At 39.2% G+C, this 20,087-nt stretch overlaps 1 protein-coding gene across 1 annotated transcript in view; it reads left to right on the top strand.

Moving 5' to 3' along the window:
- LOC150083300 (uncharacterized) overlaps nt 1–20,087 on the top strand; it is a 300,614-nt gene that overhangs the window by 10,253 nt on the left and 270,274 nt on the right. The window contains exon 4 of the mRNA XM_090378469.1: nt 463–528. Within this exon, the coding sequence (XP_090234595.1) occupies nt 463–528 (66 nt within the window). The remainder of the gene's footprint in view (nt 1–462; nt 529–20,087) is intronic.

Below are 20,087 nucleotides of genomic sequence, written 5' to 3'. Positions count from 1 at the left end.
ACTACTGCTGGGTTAATGTCTCCCAGGTCATATCATAGTTGAAACAGATACTAAGAGAAAACTGGAAGAACACTCTTAATGAGCTGACTTGAGAGATTGGCCAACAGAACTGAGTTATCTGCAGGATCAATAATCACCAGAAAAACCTCAGATGGATGTTCGGAACAACAGAGGGCCAGACCAAACCACAGCTGTATGGAATGGTAGAGCAAGATTCCAGCCTTCAAATACTAAAAACTCATATAAAGTGTCCTCCAGAGGGTTATTGAAATCATTAAGCACGACAGATTTTAAATCTATTGCCCCATGGAAGGGGGATCATACCTAATATGAAAAACTTCTTATCATAATCAGTTTCTTTTTTTCATCTAGTGTCCCATATATTTTTGTGAATAATATACTTCCATTATAACTGTCTTGTGTAGATGTATAATTATTCAATTTCAGTTATTTTTCTTTTAGAGGCAAAAATTAAAAAGAAAGTTGCAAAAAGAATTAGACAATAAGGATAAATTAGAAAGCAACCAGGTGAGTTTATAACACAAATGATATTCCGTCATAATGTTTTTTATCCATTGCATATTTTTAGACATTAAATGTAGATTTTAAAATTTACTTAATTTCATGAAATTATTATTTATAAGTAGGATTCTGCTATGCACTTCAGATATTGAGAAAGGGGATTATTGGACTTAACCCCATAATATCCTTTGTATAATTATTATTAGCTAAAAAAAAATTCCCAAGTTACCCTGAGAGAGAGAGAGAGAGAGAGAGAGAGAGAGAGAGAGAGAGAGAGAGAGAGAGAAACAAAAATAGAAGGGAATCACCAAGAAAGAGAAGAATGATGATATCCAGCTCAGGACCCTGGGTGTGCCAAGCCCATACTCGCCAGATATGAGCCCCTGGGGTTAAAATAAGATCCCATTGTTCTATTTTTGTATCATTAATATGTGTGTCCTTATTGCTACTCCATTAACAAGATTTATCTTAAATTCAGTGAGTGCCTTCATTAATTTTCCTGGAACAAAAGTTAAACTCACAGGTCTATAATTACTTGTGTCAGCCTTTGACCCTCCTTTGTGAATTGGGGTCACATTTGCACTTCTCCAGTCTATGGGTACCTCTCCTGAGTCCAAAGAAGCACTCATAATTATGACTAAGGGTTTGCTTACTTCCTTTGCTGCCTCCTTTAATATAACTGGATAGATCCCATCCACTCCAGGTCCCTTTTTTATGTTTATACTCAACAATTTCTCCTCCATTTTCCTCTCAGTTATTACAAAATCATCTAGCTCACTGCCAGAATTTACTTCACCTCTGGCATTCCCCTTTCTGAATAATTCCTCATGTGTGAATGTAGTTGCAAAATACTCATTTAGTTTGTTAGCCACCTGAGCAGGATCCTCAACTGTTGAACCATCAATATCCAGTGGACCAATCTGATTCATCCCTTTTCTTCTAGAGTTTACATAGGTAAAGAACTCTTTTCTGTTTTTCTTTGCCAAGGATTTCTCATAATCTGCCTTTGACTGCCTAATTTCCTTTGTGACTTGGTTACAGACCAGCTTATATCTATCATACGCTTCCATTTCGCCCATTAATTTATATGTATCCCATGCATTTTTCTTCTCTGCTACATGAAAAAAAGCCGTGAAATAGGGTTGAATTTGAAAGTGTCTGCAATTCTGCCCAGACACGATAGGAAGGAGTATATGATGAGAGCCTTGTCGATCAATTCGGCCCTGGAAAGATTGTGCAAGGCTCAAGGGGTAGAATTTTTTTCAGCCTGGACTGTACTTGTTAACAGGAGAGATTGCTTCTACAGGGATGGGATACACTTAAATAGAAAGGGTGCAAGAATTTTTGCTGATGCTGTCGAGGCAGTGTTAGGTGGGTCGGAAAACTGCTAGTTGGGGGGATACAAGGACTAATAGATTAACAGTAGCCACTGGCAGAGGTGGAAGTGATTCATGCACTGCTTCTATTGAAATGAGCAGAAGCCTGAAAAACAAGATGCAGGATATTTCAGAGACTGTTGGGAGTCATTGCGGTACAAGTAAACACATGGGTTGTGTTAGGGTAGCTAAGAATAGAAACAGGTGCATGTATACCTGCGTGTACACCAATGCTAGGAGTTTGGTAAATAAATTTGATGAATTTCAGGTATTGCTCAAAACATCAAAGGCAGATATTGTTGGGATATCAGAGACGTGGTGTCACACAGATATAAGGAATGCGGAACTGGAATTTGGGGAATACAATGTGTATAGAAATGATAGACAGGACAGGAGGGGTTATGCTATTAGTTAAGAAACACATAAAATCCAAGGAAGTGAAGCCAGTGGACATCGCTGGACAGGGCAGTGTCGAGTCAGTTTGGTATTACATAAGCATAGGGAAATCAAAATTGAGAGTAGGAGTGTGCTATAGGTCAAATGACTCTGAGTATAATAAGATATTGTACAGGGAAATAGAGTGGGCCAGTAAATCAGAGTCTTATAATGGGGGATTTTAATTTCCCAGATATTGACTGGAATTTGTGGGTTGGTCACTCGCACACTAGCAAGGCTTTTGTGGATTTACTGGATGATTGTTTTCTACATCAGCATGTTCGTGAGGCAACAAGAGGGAGCAATACTCTTGATCTGATTATCAGTAGTGATTCTTCATGCATTAAGAATCTGCAGATAAAGGAACCACTGGGTGGCAGTGATCACAGTGTGCTGAAGTGGGATTTACTCAAGGAGGTAACTACCATCAGAGGTAAAGGGAAGGGTTTTTGTTTTCGTAAAGGCAACTATGATGGTCTGAGACAGTATTTAAATTCTATACAGTGGGACCAACTGATGATGTTACCAACAGCAAACTCAAAATGGGAAGCATTCAAGGAACTAATCTTGGAGGCTACCAGGCTTTACATACCAACTAAGAAATATTGTTCAAGGTTTAGGCCTAAATGGTTGTCAGATGAACTAATGAGACATGTGGCAGAGAAGAAAAATGCATGGGATACATAAAAATTAATGGGTGACATGGAAGCCTATGATAGATATAAGTTGGTCTGTAACCAAGTCACAAAGGAGATTAGGCAGGCAAAGGCAGACTACGAAAAATCCTTGGCAAAGAATGCAAAGAAAAACAGAAAAGAGTTCTTTACCTATTTAAACTCAAGAAGGAAAGGGATGAATCAGATTGGTCCACTGGATATTGATGGTTCAACAGTTGAGGATCCTTCTCAGGTGGCTAACAATCTAAACGAGTATTTTGCATCTACATTCACGCATGAGGAGTTATTCAGGAAGGAGAATGATGTAGGTAAAGTAAACATTGGCAGTGAGCTAGATGTTTTTGTAATAACTGAGAGGAAAGTGGAGGAGAGATTGTTGAGGATAAACATAAAAAAGGCACCTGGGGTGGATGGGATCTATCCAGTTATATTAAAGGAGGCAGCAAAGGAAGTAAGCAAACCCCTAGCCATAATTATGAGAGCTTCTTTGGACTCAGGGGAGGTACCCATAGACTGGAGATGTGCAAATGTAACCCCAATTCACAAAGGAGGATCAAAGGCTGACACAAGTAATTATAGACCTGTTAGTTTAACTTCTGTTCCATATAAATTAATGGAGGCACTGGTTAAAGAAGCACTGCAGGATCATCTAGACAAGAATTCAGTTATAGCTCGGACGTAGCATGGTTTTGTTAAGGGCAGGTCTTGCTTGACCAATTTGATTGGATACTATGATGTAGTCACAGAAGAACTGGATGCAGGGAATAACTTTGATATTATATATTTGGATCTTAGAAAGGCTTTTGATACTGTTGCACATGGACGACTGCTGCACAAATTGGAGCAGTGTGGCATTGGAGGCAAATTGCTGCTATGGATAAGGGGATGGTTGAGTGGCAGAAGACAGAGAGTGGTAATCAATGGACACTGCTCAACGTGGACTAATGTTATTAGTGGAGTTCCTCAGGGTTCAGTGTTGGGTCCGTTGTTGTTTTCAGTGTTTATGAATGATATTGATAATGGGATATCAAGTTTAACGTCCAAGTTTGCAGATGATACAAAGGTTGGCAGGGTTGTTAAGGACACTACTGACGCTATGCTGCTGCAACAGGATCTGGAAAGGTTGAACAGATGGGCTGAGAGGTGGCAACTGAAGTTTAACATTGACAAATGTAAAATGTAAAGTACTACATATGGGAAACAGTAACCCCAGAGCAACGTATCAACTCTGCGGTACTACACTGACAGTGGTGGAGAATGAAAAGGACCTGGGGGTAATTGTGCAGGCAGATATGAAATTCTCTGAGCAGTGCAGATGAGCTGCAAGAGTAGCTCATGGTGTCTTGTCAATGATATACAGGAATTTTTCTAGCAGGGATAAGAAGGTGATTATTCCCTTGTATAAGGCAATGGTTACGCCACATCGTGAGTACTGTATACAGGTCTGGAGGCCTCATTTCAAGAAGGATGTAGAGCTGCTGGAACGGGTACAGAGAAGGGCAACAAGATTAGTGAATGGAACAAAGGGTTGCTCTTATGAAGAAAGGCTTAAGTTTTGCAAATTACAGTGTCTGGAGACTAGGCACCGGCGAGGTGATCTGATAGAGGTGTATAAAGCTTTGAATGGTTTGAGCATGCTCAGTGCCAATGGGATTCTTCATCTTGCTCAGAATAATCACCTCAGAGGGTATAAATTCAAATTGAGGAAGGACGGATGTCGGATAGATGTGCGGAAATTTGCCTTTGGCCAGCGGGTGGTTGGTTGGTGGAACCGACTTCCATCACTTGTTGTTGAAGTTGATAGCCTAAACAAATTTAAGGCTCAACTGGACAGGTATTTCGAACGAACGGAGGGGTGAAATGGGAGTGGTGTGTTTTTTTTTTTTTTTTTGGCTGATGCTGAATAAGCTTGCTTTCTTGCATCATATGCCTCTACTAATGCTAAATGCTAATGCTAACTCGGCAGTATAACTGCTACAATCAACTGGTAGTGATACGGAGACTGTAAAAGAAGGAAAGACAGCTGCAGCACCAATGGCAGAACCTGTTTTTGAGCCAACTATATATATTTGGCAGCTTTGTATATTGTTGAGGGCATGGTCTTTATGTAATTGTTTAATATTTTCGTCTGCCAGGGATTTCTTACCCCATTTCTTACCCCATCTCCCCCAGTGTGGGTATCACACTGGGGGAGATATACAGACCAGGGTGGATCAGGAACATTGGTTTCTTGAAGTATGTTATCAAAATCAATATTCCAGATGTGAAGGAAATCTTTTATTCTAATGCCAGTGGTTTATTTTCAATCGGTTTACTGTTATAGATCGTTGTCCATTCAGGGTTGGAAAGCAACGGTCGAACAGGGTGGATTGTGGAAAGCTTTGAATTTTAGCTGCATAATTTAGAAGCAGCATTTTCCTTCTAAGGTAAAGTGGAAGTTCGTGTGCCTGTACATACAGACTCTGGACAGGGGATGTTCTAAACGCGCCCAGATCAGTATGAAGGGCACTGTTGTTGGATGGTATTAAGACTGATTAATGCACTTTTCCTAGCTGAGTCATATACAACAGCACCATAATCTAAATGAGACCTGATAAGAGGCACGATACAAATGTAATAGAGTGTATCCATCAGCACCCCATATCATAGCAGAAATGGACCTGAGTATATTAAGTTTCTTGAAACAAACAGTTCGGAGGTATGTGATATATATCTGAAACAAAGTTAAGTTTGGTGACCAATATTAAACCTAGGAAACAAAGATTACTAGCAAGAGAGATCAAATGGTTTTTTAATCTGAGTTCTGGTTCTGAGTGTATCTTGCACATTTTGCAGAAGTGAGCTGCAATTGTTTTTCATTCTGATAAATGTCCATGTGTTCAACCTATTTATGGAAATTTGCAGCTGTCTTTCAATGGTATGAATACTTTGTGAATGGCAAGATATAGTAAGATCATCAGCATGCATATATAGTTCTACAGTATTGGGGATGTTCTGTGTTATGGTGTTCAGTCTAAGTGAAAAAAAGGGTAGAGCTAAATACTGATCCTTATGGGACACCTTCTTGAGTTTAGAACTGAGAAAGTACAGATTGATAACAGACCTGAAAGGTGCTGTGTTGAAGAAAAATTCTAATGAATTCTGGTAAGTGCCCTTGCAATCCTATGGAATAAAGTTTTCTCAATATGCAATACCTCCAGGTAGTGTTGAAAGCCCTTTCTATATCGAAACTTACCATTACAAGATATTCATTTTTGAGTAAGCATTGCGGATGTTAGTCTTAGCTTTCACCATTAGATCTATTTTGTGAGAATCCAAACTGATTGTTTAGTTTCAAGAACCCAGGTAAGCTGTCTGTGTATTCTTTCTAGGATTTTGCTTAGGCAGCTAGTTAGAGAGATATCGGTAATTTTCTGGAAGTGAGTGATTTTTTTGTGGTTTAGTAAAGGCTAAAATAACAGAGTGGTGCTAGGAAGCTGGCTATGTACCTTCAAGAAAAATTCGGTTATAGAATGTTAATAGTAAATTCAAGGCTGTACTGTTTATATGTTTCAGCATTACATAATATATTCCATCAGGTCCAGCTGACTGGCGGATGATCTGTTTAATGCTGTTGGCAGTTCAAATAAGTTAAATGGTTGATTATAGGCAAGATATTGGGTAGTATGTAATTTTATCTTGTACCTTTCATCAGAAGCTTTGATTGAAGAAAAGAGTTGCCATATGCTGAAGTGGAAGATGTTTGGTAGAAAGTCGCTGCAAGGGTGTTAGCTATTTCTTCAGAAGAAGATATTTCCTGTCCATTTTTGGTTAAGGTTGGAGGAGGAGGTAGATAATTGCCGAATCTTTTTCCAGATTCGGCAAAAATTGGAGGCATACCATCCTGACTGCATAACATCAATTATAAAGTTCCCCGGCAGTCAGATGGTCTGAGGATGCATAACAATAAAGGGGTCGAGCAAATTAAGTTTATTAATGAAACGATGAATGCAGAAACCTACACTGCTATCTTGGAGGAGTGTCTGAAACCCGTTATTATTGATCACCACACAGATGTCCAAATGCATTTTTAAACAGGACTCAGCACCTTGCCACACGGCAAAATTGGTAAGTTGTTATGCTATTTAGATTTAATGATCAGTTTGTCTTCTTGTATCACAAGGCTTAAAACATACTTACCAGTGTTTTCCCTCATTTTTCTCCCTTAAGGTGCAGACATACCTCAGAAATGCTGAGATTACAGTGACCCGGCAACAGTCCAGATTTGAAGCCTGTTGAAAATTGCTGGTACATAATGTTGTCTAAAATTGCTCTAAAGAAACGAGTAAGGTTCAGCTGCAGGAGAGCATTATAAGGATGTGGTACCACGAAATTGGGCAACCAATATCCAGAAGTTGGTTATCTCTACGCCAGATCGTTGCAAGGCTGTAATTGCAGCTCAAGGAGGAACAACAAAATATTGAGGACTTATTTTGCTGATTTATAGTACATAATACTATTATGTTAACTTGTCATTTCAGTTTGTACACATAAATGCAATAAAATATGTTTGGTTGTCATGATTGCCATTCGCATAATTTCTCATATTTCCATTAATTATGCATTTTACCCTTTGGGAAGATATTTATGGCAATTAAGTATATCAGGTGGAGTTTTTTTATTGGATTTCATTCACAAAGATATACACTGAGTGATCACTGAATTATGACCACCCCTATGAAAACTGAATGCGACCCGTTAACCACGTGAGGTATGAGAGTGTGCAATTAGTCAACCTACATAGCATAGATAAGGTGTAGTGTTTCAGTAGGTAGTAAAATTCCAAGCGTCAGGGATAAGAGGAAGGATTTATCAGACTTTGATGAAGGGCAGATTGTGGGTGCTCGATGAGCTGGTGCCTCGATTTCCCAAATGGCTGAACTGGTAGGGTGTTCGAGAACCACCGTAGTTAAAGTGTACCAGGACTGGTGTCAAAATGGTCAAACAATAACCCGACGGCAAAACTTCAAAGGTCGACGAAAGGTTGATGTTAGAGGTGAGTGCTGGGTCTGATGACTCGTACAGGCGAACAGGCGCAGCACTGTTGAACAATTGACTACCTAATACAACATGGGCCGACCTGGAACAATATCTAGCATGACCATGTGTCGTACGCTCGCACGTATGGTCTATACCAGCAGATGATCCCTGCGGCATCCAAAGAGTTTCTATCTTTTTTGTAAATGGTATAATTTTTGATTTATGGAGTTACTTTTGGAGTTAGATTACTTTCTTGTAAGCAAGTGGCTACAGGATTATATGGGGAGATTAAATCATAGATGTCTGAGGTTTGCTGCCTCTACAATAAACCTCTACAATTCCATTGTACAATGTGCTGCATTATCTGGGTTTGAGGAGGGAAGGTGAGTGTGTCTGTTTCTTGTGAGTGGTTTGCTTTTGATGGTCATATTTTGTTTTATCTTTTCTGGGAAAATTGGGACATCTGGAATCTGTACTCTCTTCAACATCATCAGTTTGACCAGGTGAAAATCCAGTCTCCATATCATCTTCTGCATGAAGATCAAAAACTGTTTCATTGTGTGCAGTTATATTTTCAGAGTCCATTCTATTTGAGGTTGGCTTTTACAATTCAGTAGCTTGTTGGCTTCATGATTTATTAGACATTTTATCACATGATGAAATTTTAGGCGGAACTGTGATAGGGGTATTACTTATTTCATCAACTAGAACAGGTTTGATGGTAGGCTGATGTGTTGATAGTACAGATCGTGCCCATTCTGCAATGGATGTATTGGACGGAATTGATACTTCAGTTTGGGTTGAAACAGCTTGACGCTTTTGTGTAGTGGAAGCGTACTTGCGTATTGGGACTGTTGGCTTTATTCGCTTTCTTGCTTCTTGATATGACCTTGTTCTCAATCTTATACTTTTATATTCTTTTTTCAATTTTCCAGAGGTCACATAATTTTGAATATGCTGGATGGTTGCTCTTGCAATTTGGACATTCTGGAGCCTTTGCAGTACAATCTGTTTGTGAATTATTTTTTGACCCACAGTTAGGACAAATAGTTTCACCTCTACATGTTATCTGGGTGTGACCAAACTTATGGCACTTGAAACATCTTAAAGGGTTTGGATTGTATGGTCGGATACGGCAGTGGAGGTAGCCTGCTTTATTTAACTGAGGTCAGCAAATTTGGTGTACTAAAGGTCAATATAATATTACGTGTTGGGACAAGCTTATCGTGCTTCCGTATCATGATTTTCTTTGCTTGACTTACTTTCTTTCTAGTAATTCCATGACTATCTCCTTTTCGGTGACGTTAAATAAATCCTGCTCACTTATCGCTACCTTTGTGGAGTTCAGTGTGTTATGTGGTGTGACTTTGATTGGGATTCTGCTTATAGAGGACATTTTTAATAATAATTCAGATTGCTGTGCTTGCATGATCTCAATTAAAAGATCTCTACTGGAGCCTTTTCACCATTTTTAGTGTGTCTGCTGAATTCTCGAGACACCTCTGGATGACAGAGGGAGAGAGTTTGCTTACCAGCTGAGTCGGTAACAAATGCAATATCAGAAAAGCTGGTGGTTCTGATTTGTTAGAGTCCTTTTTCATTCTTTTCAGAAGACTGAGATCATCTTCAATTCTGTGGATCTCAGTATGTTGAGAGCCTGTTGGGCTGTAGTGGTTGATATGAATTGCAGTTCATTGTTGCTCCTTTTAGACCTGGGAGTGAGAACTTTTCCTCTTAGGTTTCTGGCCCCGCCATGGGGAGGCAGGAGCGGTGCTACCTAATGACCAAGCAGCAGGAGAAGTTAGTTTTTTTAATGTAAAAATTAATAAATATACCAGGAAAAGAAAGGTGATTTTCCTTTCTGGATTCTTACTCAAGATCTTTTAAGTACAGAACCACTTACAAAGAACTGAGGATGAGAAAAGCACTGGAAAGAAAATAGGGCTAAATCATTTAGAAAGATATACGAACTCCCCGACTTACATAATATTCGACTTACGAAAATTTGACTTTACGTAAGTTTTTGTCGGCTGGTGCAAACCGAAAAAAAAAAAAAAAAAAAAAAATGGAAACGTATTTTGCATCTGTAGAGATAAATGGAGGTATTGTGAAAATATCATAATGTGAACCCAATAACACATTTGTTTTTTTTTTTTTTTTATAATTCGTTCCAAGTACTTGGAAGTTGAAAATTTTGCTATATTACTAAGCTATTTACTCTATAAAAGGTAATATTTATAATGAAAATTGCAGTACACTTTCATCGTTATCATATGTTCCGTTATAAAAATCAATTTTGAACACCTTTGTGATATTTTTGTAAAGCAAGTTTCTGGAGGTCACGACCATAAAACAATAAAAACAATTTGCACTTTCCGGTTTATTGGGCTTTTCTGTTAGTGCATCTAATTATAAACGGGTAGTAAACTCGATCTTATTGCATTTGCGATAATACCGATAACTGCAGTTGTGTGGGTTTTTATGTTATTATGGAGATATGCGTTCTCCTTCACTGAAATTTTCAATCATATAAAAAAAAAATTTTTAGAATCTTCTCTTCATTTCTATTTACTTATTACAATTTATTTATTTATTTCGTATGATGTGATCAATACATGAAGGAACCAGATTTTTCTTGCTTCCTTGTATCGTGGCCGGGATATCCAACCAACCGGTTGGTTCGGCATCGTGATATCCAGCCTGAGGCGGGAATCAAACCCACGACCTTTGGTTTGCCAGGCAGGCACTTTACCTACCCGGCTAGCCTGGTCGCCACTTATTACAATGATGAAGGGAAAGCCACCAATGGAAAGTGCAAGTGCTGGCAGTGCTAGGAAACCAAACAGAATTTATTTAGAAATTAAGGTGAAAATGATTAAGAAGTACTAAGCAGGACAAAGTTTGTCATTTAGTGCAAAGGAATTAGGTCTCACTGACCAGGTGGGCAGGAGCAGCAGTGCGTAGCACATGCTTCTTGATTAGACTGGGGCTCAAGCCCATGACCACCAAATACGGAGGATGCAGAAAGGTCAGGGAATGACCACTGCATATCCCCGGAGCAATATGGCCTTAGTTGCTAATGCTCCTAAAAACCAAATAACAACAACAGGTCTCACTGCTTCAACAGGGAATACTATTTTAAAGGACAGTGCACGTATAAATGAACATGTCAAAGGATCAATGCACTTATGGTCAGCAGCGTTCTGGTGCTATATCAAAGAGGGAACAGTTATTAATAAATGGGTGGAAAATCAGATTCAGAAGTGAGTGCCCCTGAGTCCAATGGCTATTCAAGCAAAAGGAAGAAGTATTTATGAAGATATTAGGGATAAGTACGGCAAACCCCAAGCCAGGTTTGTGGCAAGCAACGAGTGGTTTAATAGGTTCAAGCATTGCTTGGTTTCCACAAGATTAAAGTATGTGGTGAAGTTGCCAATGCCAATTCTGCAGCTGCAGAGAAATTTTGTAATGTGTTGGAAAAAAATTATTGATGAAGGCAGCTATTCAATGCAGCAAATTTTTAACTTTGACGAGACTGCTCTGTATTGGAAAAAATACCGGATCGAACATACATTGCCAAAGAGGAAGAGACAATGCCAGTTTTCAAGGCTTCAAAAGATAGTGCCACACTCTTGCTTGGGGCTAATGCAGCAGGAGATTACAGATTAAATGACCAATTACAGATTAAAACCACTGCTTGTGTACCATTCTGGAAATCCTTGTGCATTTAAGGGTATCAATAAAGCCACTCTACCTGTGCATTTCCGAACAAACCAGAGAGCATGGATAACAATATCTCTCATTGAGGATTGGTTTTAATGCTGCTTCATTCCCGAGGTTGAAAAATATTGTTAAGACATGAGGGGTTATTAAGGATTGAAAATGCCAGAAGGTTATCAAATTGTAGTATGGGTATGTCTCCTAGGGGCAAAGGTTGATGACGTTGTAGAGCAGATATCATCTTTTAAGGGCACAAAAGGTGATATAGTTGTACACGTTGGCACTAATGATATTAAGAGTAGGAGACCAGCAGAATTACTTAACAAGTACAGGTCACTGTTGAAAAAAAGCCGTGAAGTAGGGTTGAATTTGAAAGTGTCTGCAATTCTGCCCAGACACGATAGGAGGGAGTATATGATGAGAGCCTTGTCGATCAATTCGGCCCTGGAAAGATTGTGCAAGGCTCAAGGGGTAGAATTTTTTTCAGCCTGGAATGTACTTGTTAACAGGAGAGATTGCTTCTACAGGGATGGGATACACTTAAATAGAAAGGGTGCAAGAATATTTTCTGATGCTATCGAGGCAGTGTTAGGTGGGTCGGAAAATTTCTAGCTTGGGGGGGAGACAAAGACTAATGGATTAACAGTAGCCACTGGCAGAGGTGAAAGAGATTCTTGCACTGCTTCTATTGGAATGAGCAGAAGCCTGAAAAACAAGATGCAGGATATTTCAGAGACTGCTGGAAGTCATTGCGGTACAAGTAAACACATGGGTTGTGTTAGGGTAGCTAAGAATAGAAACAGGTGCATGTATACTTGCGTGTACACCAATGCTAGGAGTTTAGTAAATAAATTTGATGAATTTGAGGTATTGCTCAAAACATCAAAGGCAGATATTGTTGGGATATCAGAGACGTGGTGCCACACAGATATAAGGAATGCAGAACTGGAATTTGGGGGGTACAATGTGTATGGAAAGGATAGACAGGACAGGAGGGGTTATGCTATTAGTTAAAAAACACATAAAATCCAAGGAAGTGAAGCCAGTGGACATTGATGGACAGGGCAGTGTCGAGTCAGTTTGGTGTGACATAAGCATAGGTAAATCAAAATTGAGAGTAGGAGTGTGCTATAGGCCTAATGACTCTGATGAGTATAATAAGATACTGTACAGGGAAATAGAATGGGCCAGTAAATCAGAGAGTCTTATAATGGGGGATTTTAATTTCCCAGATATTGACTGGAATTTGTGGGTTGGTCACTCACACACTAGCAAGGCTTTTGTGGATTTATTGGATGATTGTTTTCTACACCAGCATGTTCGGGAGGCAACTAGAGGGAGTAATAGTCTTGATCTGATTATCAGTAGTGATTCTTCATGCATTAGGAATCTGCAGATAAAGGAACCACTGGGTGGCAGTGATCACAGTGTGCTGAAGTGGGATTTACTTAAGGAGGTAACTACCATCAGAGGTAAAGGGAAGGGTTTTTGTTTTCGTAAAGGCGACTATGATGGTCTGAGACAGTATTTAAATTCTATACAGTGGGACCAACTGATGATGTTACCAACAGCCAATTCAAAATGGGAAGCATTCAAGGAACTAATCTTGGAAGCTACCAGGCTTTACATACCAACCAAGAAATATTGTTCAAGGTTCAGGCCTAAATGGTTGTCAGATGAACTAATGAGACATATGGCAGAGAAGAAAAATGCATGGGATACATACAAATTAATGGGTGACATGGAAGCCTATGATAGATATAAGTTGGTCTGTAACCAATTCACAAAGGAGATTAGGCAGCAAAGGCAGATTATGAGAAATCCTTGGCAAAGGACGCAAAGAAAAACAGAAAAGAGTTCTTTACCTATTTAAACTCAAGAAGGAAAGGGATGAATCAGATTGGTCCACTGGATGGTGATGGTTCAACAGTTGAGGATCCAGCTCAGGTGGCTAACAATCTAAACGAGTATTTTGCATCTACATTCACACATGAGGAGTTATTCAGGAAGGGGAATGTCGTAGGTGAAGTAAACATTGGCAGTGAGCTAGATTATTTTCTAATAACTGAGAGGAAAGTGGAGGAGAAATTGTTGAGGATAAACATAAAAAAGGCACCCGGGGTGGATGGGATCTATCCAGTTATATTAAAGGAGGCAGCAAAGGAAGTAAGCAAACCCCTAGCCATAATTATGAGAGCTTCTTTGGACTCAGGGGAGGTACCCATGGACTGGAGATGTGCAAATGTAACCCCAATTCACAAAGGAGGATCAAAGGCTGACACAAGTAATTATAGACCTGTTAGTTTAACTTCGGTTCCAGGAAAATTAATGGAGGCACTGCAGGATCATCTGGACAAGAATTCAGTTATAGCTCAGACATAGCATGGTTTTGTTAAGGGCAGGTCTTGTCTGACCAATTTGATTGGATACTATGATGTAGTCACAAAAGAACTGGATGCAGGGAATAACTTTGATATTATATATTTGGATCTTAGAAAGGCTTTTGATACTGTTGCGCATGGAAGACTGCTGCACAAATTGGAGAAGTGTGGCATTGGAGGCAAATTACTGCTATGGATAAAGGGATGGTTGAGTGGCAGAAGACAGAGAGTGGTAATCAATGGACACTGCTCAACGTGGACTAATGTTATTAGTGGAGTTCCTCAGGGTTCAGTGTTGGGTCCATTGTTGTTTTCTGTATTTATAAATGATATTGATGATGGTGTATCAGGCTTAATGTCCAAGTTTGCAGACAATACCAAGGTTGGCAGGGTTGTTAAGGACACTACTGATACTATGCTGCTGCAACAGGATCTGGAAAGGTTGAGCAGATGGGCTGAGAGGTGGCAAATGAAGTTTAACATTGACAAATGTAAAGTACTACATATGGGAAACAGTAACCCCAGATCAACGTATCAACTCTGTGGTGCTACGCTGACAGTGGTAGAGAATGAAAAGGACCTGGTGGTAATTGTGCAGGCAGATATGAAGTTCTCTGAGCAGTGCAGACGAGCTGCAAGAGTAGCTCATGGTGTCTTGTCAATGATATACAGGAATTTTTCTAGCAGGGACAGGGATGTGATTATTCCCTTGTATAAGGCATTGGTCAGGCCACACCTTGAGTACTGTATACAGGTCTGGAGGCCTCATTTCAAGAAGGATGTAGAGCTGCTGGAACGAGTATAAAGAAGGGCAACAAGATTAGTGAATGGAATAAAGGGTTGCTCTTACGAAGAAAGGCTTAAGTTTTGCAAATTACAGAGCCTGGAGACTAGGCATCAGCGAGGTGATCTGATAGAGGTGTATAAGGCTTTGAATGGCGATGGGATTCTTCCTCTTGCTCAGAATAATCACCTGAGATGGCATAAATTCAAATTGAGGAAGGACGGATGTCGGATAGATGTGCGGAAATTTGCCTTTAGCCAGCGGGTAGTTGGTTTGTGGAATAGACTCCCATCGCTTGTTGTTGAAGTTGATAGCATAAACAAATTTAAGGCTCAGCTGGACAGGTATTTCGAACGAACGGAGGAGCGAAATGGGAGTAGTGGTTGTTTTTTTTTTTTTTTGGCTGATGTTGAATAAGCTTGCTTTTTTGCATCATATGCCTCTACTAATGCATAATGCTAATGTAGCAGGATGATTAATGATTTTGTAATAACTGAGAGCAAAGTGGAGGAGAAATTGAAGGTAAACATAAGAAACACTTTGGATGGATGGGATCTATCCAATTATAGGAACTAAGCAAAACCTTAGCCATAATTATGAGAGCATCCTTGGACTCAGGGGAGGTCCCCACGGAGTGGAGATGTGCAAATGTATTCCAAATTCACAAAGAGGGATCGAAGGGTGACACAAGAAATTACAGACTAGTTAGTTTAACTTCTGTTCCGGGTAAAATAATGGAGTCACTGGTTAAAAATGCATTGCAGGATCATCTAGACAAGATTGCAGCAATAATTCAGACACAGCATGGGTTTGCATTAGCATTCGCATTCGCATTAGTAGAGGCATTTGATGCAAGAAAGCAAGCTTATGCAGCATCAGCCAAAAAAAAAAAAAAAAAACCACTTCCACTTCACCCCTCTGATCGTTCAAAATACCTGTCCAGCTGAGCCTTAAACTTATTTAGGCTATCAACCTCCACCACAAGGGATGGAAGTCTGTTCCACCAACCAACCACCCGCTGGCTAAAGGCAAATTTCCGCACGTCTATCCTACATCTGTCTTTCCTCAATTTGAATTTATGCCCTCTCAGGTGATTTTTCTGAGCTAGAGGAAGAATCCCATCAGCATTGAGCATGCTTAAACCATTCAAGGCTTTATACACCTCTATCAGATCACCTCGCTGCTGCCTAGTCTCCAGACACTGTAATTTGCAAAACTTAAGCCTTTCTTCGTAAGAGCACCCCTTTGTTCCATTCACTAATCTTGTTGCCCTTCTCTGTACTCGTTCCAGCAGCTCTACATCCTTCTTGAAATGAGGCCTCCAGACCTGTATACAGTACTCTAGGTGTGGCCTGACCATCGCCTTATACAATGGAATAATCACCCCTTATCCCTGCTGGAAAAATTCCTGTATATCATTGACAATACTCCATGAGCTACTCTTGCAGCCCGTCTGCACTGCTCAGAGAACTTCATATCTGCCTGCACAACCACCCCCAAGTCCCTTTCATTCTCTACCACTGTCAGTGTTGTACCACAGAGTTGATACGTTGCTCTGGGGTTGCTGTTTCCCATGTGGAGTACTTTACATTTGTCAATGTTAAACTTCATTTGCCACCTCTCAGCCCATCTGCTCAACCTTTCCAGATCCTGTTGCAGCAGCATAGTGTCAGTAGTGTCCTTGACAACCCTGCCAACCTTTGTATCGTCTGCAAACTTGGACATTAAGCCCGATATACCATCATCAATATCATTTATAAATACAGAAAACAATAATGGACCCAACACTGAGCCCTGAGGCACTCCACTAATAACATCAGTCCACGATGAGCAGTGTCCATTGATTACCACTCTCTGTCTTCTCCCCCTCAACCACCCCTTTATCCATAGCAGCAATTTGCCTCCAATGTCACACTGCTCCAATTTGTGTAGCAGTCTTCCATGTGCAACAGTATCAAAAGCCTTTCTAAGATCCAAGTATATAATATCAAAGTTATTCCCTGCATCCAGTTCTTTTGTGACTGCATCATAGTATCCAATCAAGTTGGTCAGGCAAGACTTCCCCTTAACAAAACCATGCTGTGTCTGAGCTATAACTGAAGTCTTGTCTAAATGATCCTGCAGTGATTCTTTAACCAGTGCCTCCATTAATTTTCCTGGAACAGAAGTTAAGCTCACAGGTCTATAATTACTTGTGTCAGCCTTTGATCCTCCTTTGTGAATTGGGGTCACATTTGCACATTTCCAGTCTATGGGTACCTCCCCTGAGTCCAAGGAAGCTCTCATTAATTATGGCTAAGGGTTTGCTTACTTCCTTTGCTGCCTCCTTTAATATAACTGGATAGATCCCATCCACCCCGGGTGCCTTTCTTGTGTTTATCTTCAACAGTTTCTCCTCCACTTTACTCCCAGTTATTTCAAGATTCTGTAGCTTACTGCTAGAGTTGAATACACCTCTGGCATTCCCCTCGCTGAATAACTCCTCATGTGTGAATGTCGATGCAAAATATTCATTTAGTTTGTTAGCTACCTGAGCAGGATCATCAACACTTGACCCATCAATATGTTAAGGGAAATTTGTTAAGGGAAAGTCTTGTCTGACAAATTTGATTGGATATTATGATGTGGTTACAAAAGAACTGGATGCAAAAAATAATTTTGATATCGTATACTTGGATTTCAGAAAAGATTTTGACACCGTTGCGCATGGAAGACTACTATATAGATTGGAGCAGAATGGTATTATGGGTAAGTTGCTACAATGGATAAAAGGATGGTTGAGTGGGAGAAGACAGAGGGCGGTAACCAATAGGTGCTGCTCTTCGTGGACTAATGTTATTAGTGGAGTATCACAGGGTACAGTGTTGGGGCCACTGTTGTTTTGTATATTTATCAATGATATTGATGAAGGTATCTCAGGCTCAGTGTCGGAGTTTGCAGGTAGTACAAAGGTTGGCCAGGTTGTTAATGACAGTGTGCTACTGCAGCAGGATCTAGAAAATTTAGGAAGATGGGCTGAGAAGTGGCAACTGAAGTTTAACATTCACAAATGCAGAGTACTGCATATGGGTAGAAGTAACTCCAGAGAAAAGTACCAACTGTGTGGTACTACACTTAGGGTGGTAGAAAATAAAAAAGACCTGGGAGTAATTTTGCAGGCAGATATGAAGTTTTCTGAGCAATGCAGACAAAAATCCTAAGTGCTGCCAAAGGAAGAGACGTCATTGTAGCTTTCAAGGTCCTGTGCAACCTCTGATAAGTGGAGGGAAACCAATTCTCTCTCATTAGATATACTATACTATACCTCTTCCTTTCAAACCTTCCCTCTTGCTCTTTCTTTGTAATGAATATCACTGGAAATTAATTCAAAAATCATTATTTGTTCAAATAAATTCTGCTGCACTTCTCTAACATATAGAAATGATAATTTCTGGTTTAATTTTACTTAACTATATACTTTAAAATCAATAATAAATAAATAAGATGACCAAATACATATATTGCAGAATAGAAATATTTTGTTTGGATTTTGAAAGCATATTTTATTTAAAAGAAATTGCATACTTTCAGAAATACAGTACAGTAGCTACAGCTTATTGTTATTTTCTCCATATTAATAGTTAATTTTTGATTTTAATGCTTATTTTTTTTCTGCATTAATAAGAAAATTTAACTTTAGTAAAATTGAAAATGTGTGGACTTAGATTGAAATAAATTCAATTTGATTACTAATTCCGGCATTATTCCTGCTGATTTGAGTGAACTGCTTATGGAAATATTTCTAGAGCAAAAGACAAATCATGAAAACACCTCCTTTATTATGTTTGTATAATTGCTTTTCATATGTTTTCTTTGATTTGAACATTTATTAATTTCTTTTCCAAAAAAAAAAATGATTATAAATAACTACCAGTATCTGAATTCATCATCATGTTGTCCAGTTTGGGAGGGGGGATACTGATAAAGCTGAACTAAGTGCAAAGATTTAAAAATGTGCAAAGCATATTAGACAGCATGATACCAAATTCTTTTGCTACACCTTTTTAAAACTCACACTTTTTTCCCTTCAAAAAAATGTGTCCATGACTGTATTTAGAATATGGATTACATAATGCCATTTATAAACCTTCACTAAAATTTTTCTTTCATTATGAAACAAGTACATATTAGGTATATGTGTACTTTGGACAAAATTGTATTGAAATTTTTCTCAAAACTGTTTTTTTCAAACAAGATGGACCATCACTTATAGTAAGGGTAGTTGTGTGGGACATAGAAATGTATTTTCGTTATACTGAAAAGTTCTGTTAAAACAGTATTCTTTGTAATGGTATTTTATTTTTATAATTTTTAATTGGGGATTTTAATTTCCCAGATATTGACTGGAATTTGTGGGTTGGTCATTCACACACTAGCAAGGCTTTTGTGGATTTATTGGATGATTGTTTTCTACATCAGTATGTTCAGGAGGCAACTAGAGGGAGTAATACTCTTGATCTGATTATCAGTAGTGATTCTTCATGCATTAAGAATCTGCAGATAAAGGAACCACTAGGGGGCACTGATCACAGTTTGCTGAAGTGGGATTTACTCAAAGAGGTAACTACCATCAGGGGTAAAAGGAAGGGTTTTTGCTTTCGTAAAGGCGACTGTGATGGTCTGAGACAGTATTTAAATTCTATACAGTGGGACCAACTGATGATGTTACCAGCGGCAAATTCAAAATGGGAAGCATTCAAAGAACTTATCTTGGAAGCTACTAGGCTTTATATACCAACTAAGAAATATTGTTCAAGGTTTAGGCCTAAATGGATGTCAGATGAACTAATGAGACATATGGCAGAGAAGAAAAATGCATGGGATACATATACATTAATGGGTGTCATGGAAGCCTATGATAGATATAAGCTGGTCTGTAACAAATTCACAAAGGAGATTAGGCAAGCAAAGGCAGATTATGAGAAATCCTTGGCAAAGGATGCAAAGAAAAACAGAAAAGAGTTCTTTACCTATGTAAACTCTAGAAGGAAAGGGATGAATCAGATTGGTCCACTAGATATTGATGGTTCAACCGTTGAGGATCTTGCTCAGGTGGCTAACAAACTAAATGAGTATTTTACACCTACATTCACACATGAGGAGTTATTTGGGGAGGGAATGCCAGAGGTGAAGT

The sequence above is a fragment of the Mastigoproctus giganteus genome, chromosome 7 (genome assembly GCF_048544385.1).
Source record: "Mastigoproctus giganteus isolate SK-2022 chromosome 7, ASM4854438v1, whole genome shotgun sequence".
Lineage (NCBI taxonomy): Eukaryota > Metazoa > Arthropoda > Arachnida > Uropygi > Thelyphonidae > Mastigoproctus > Mastigoproctus giganteus.
This window is presented reverse-complemented; position numbering and strand designations above follow the sequence as displayed.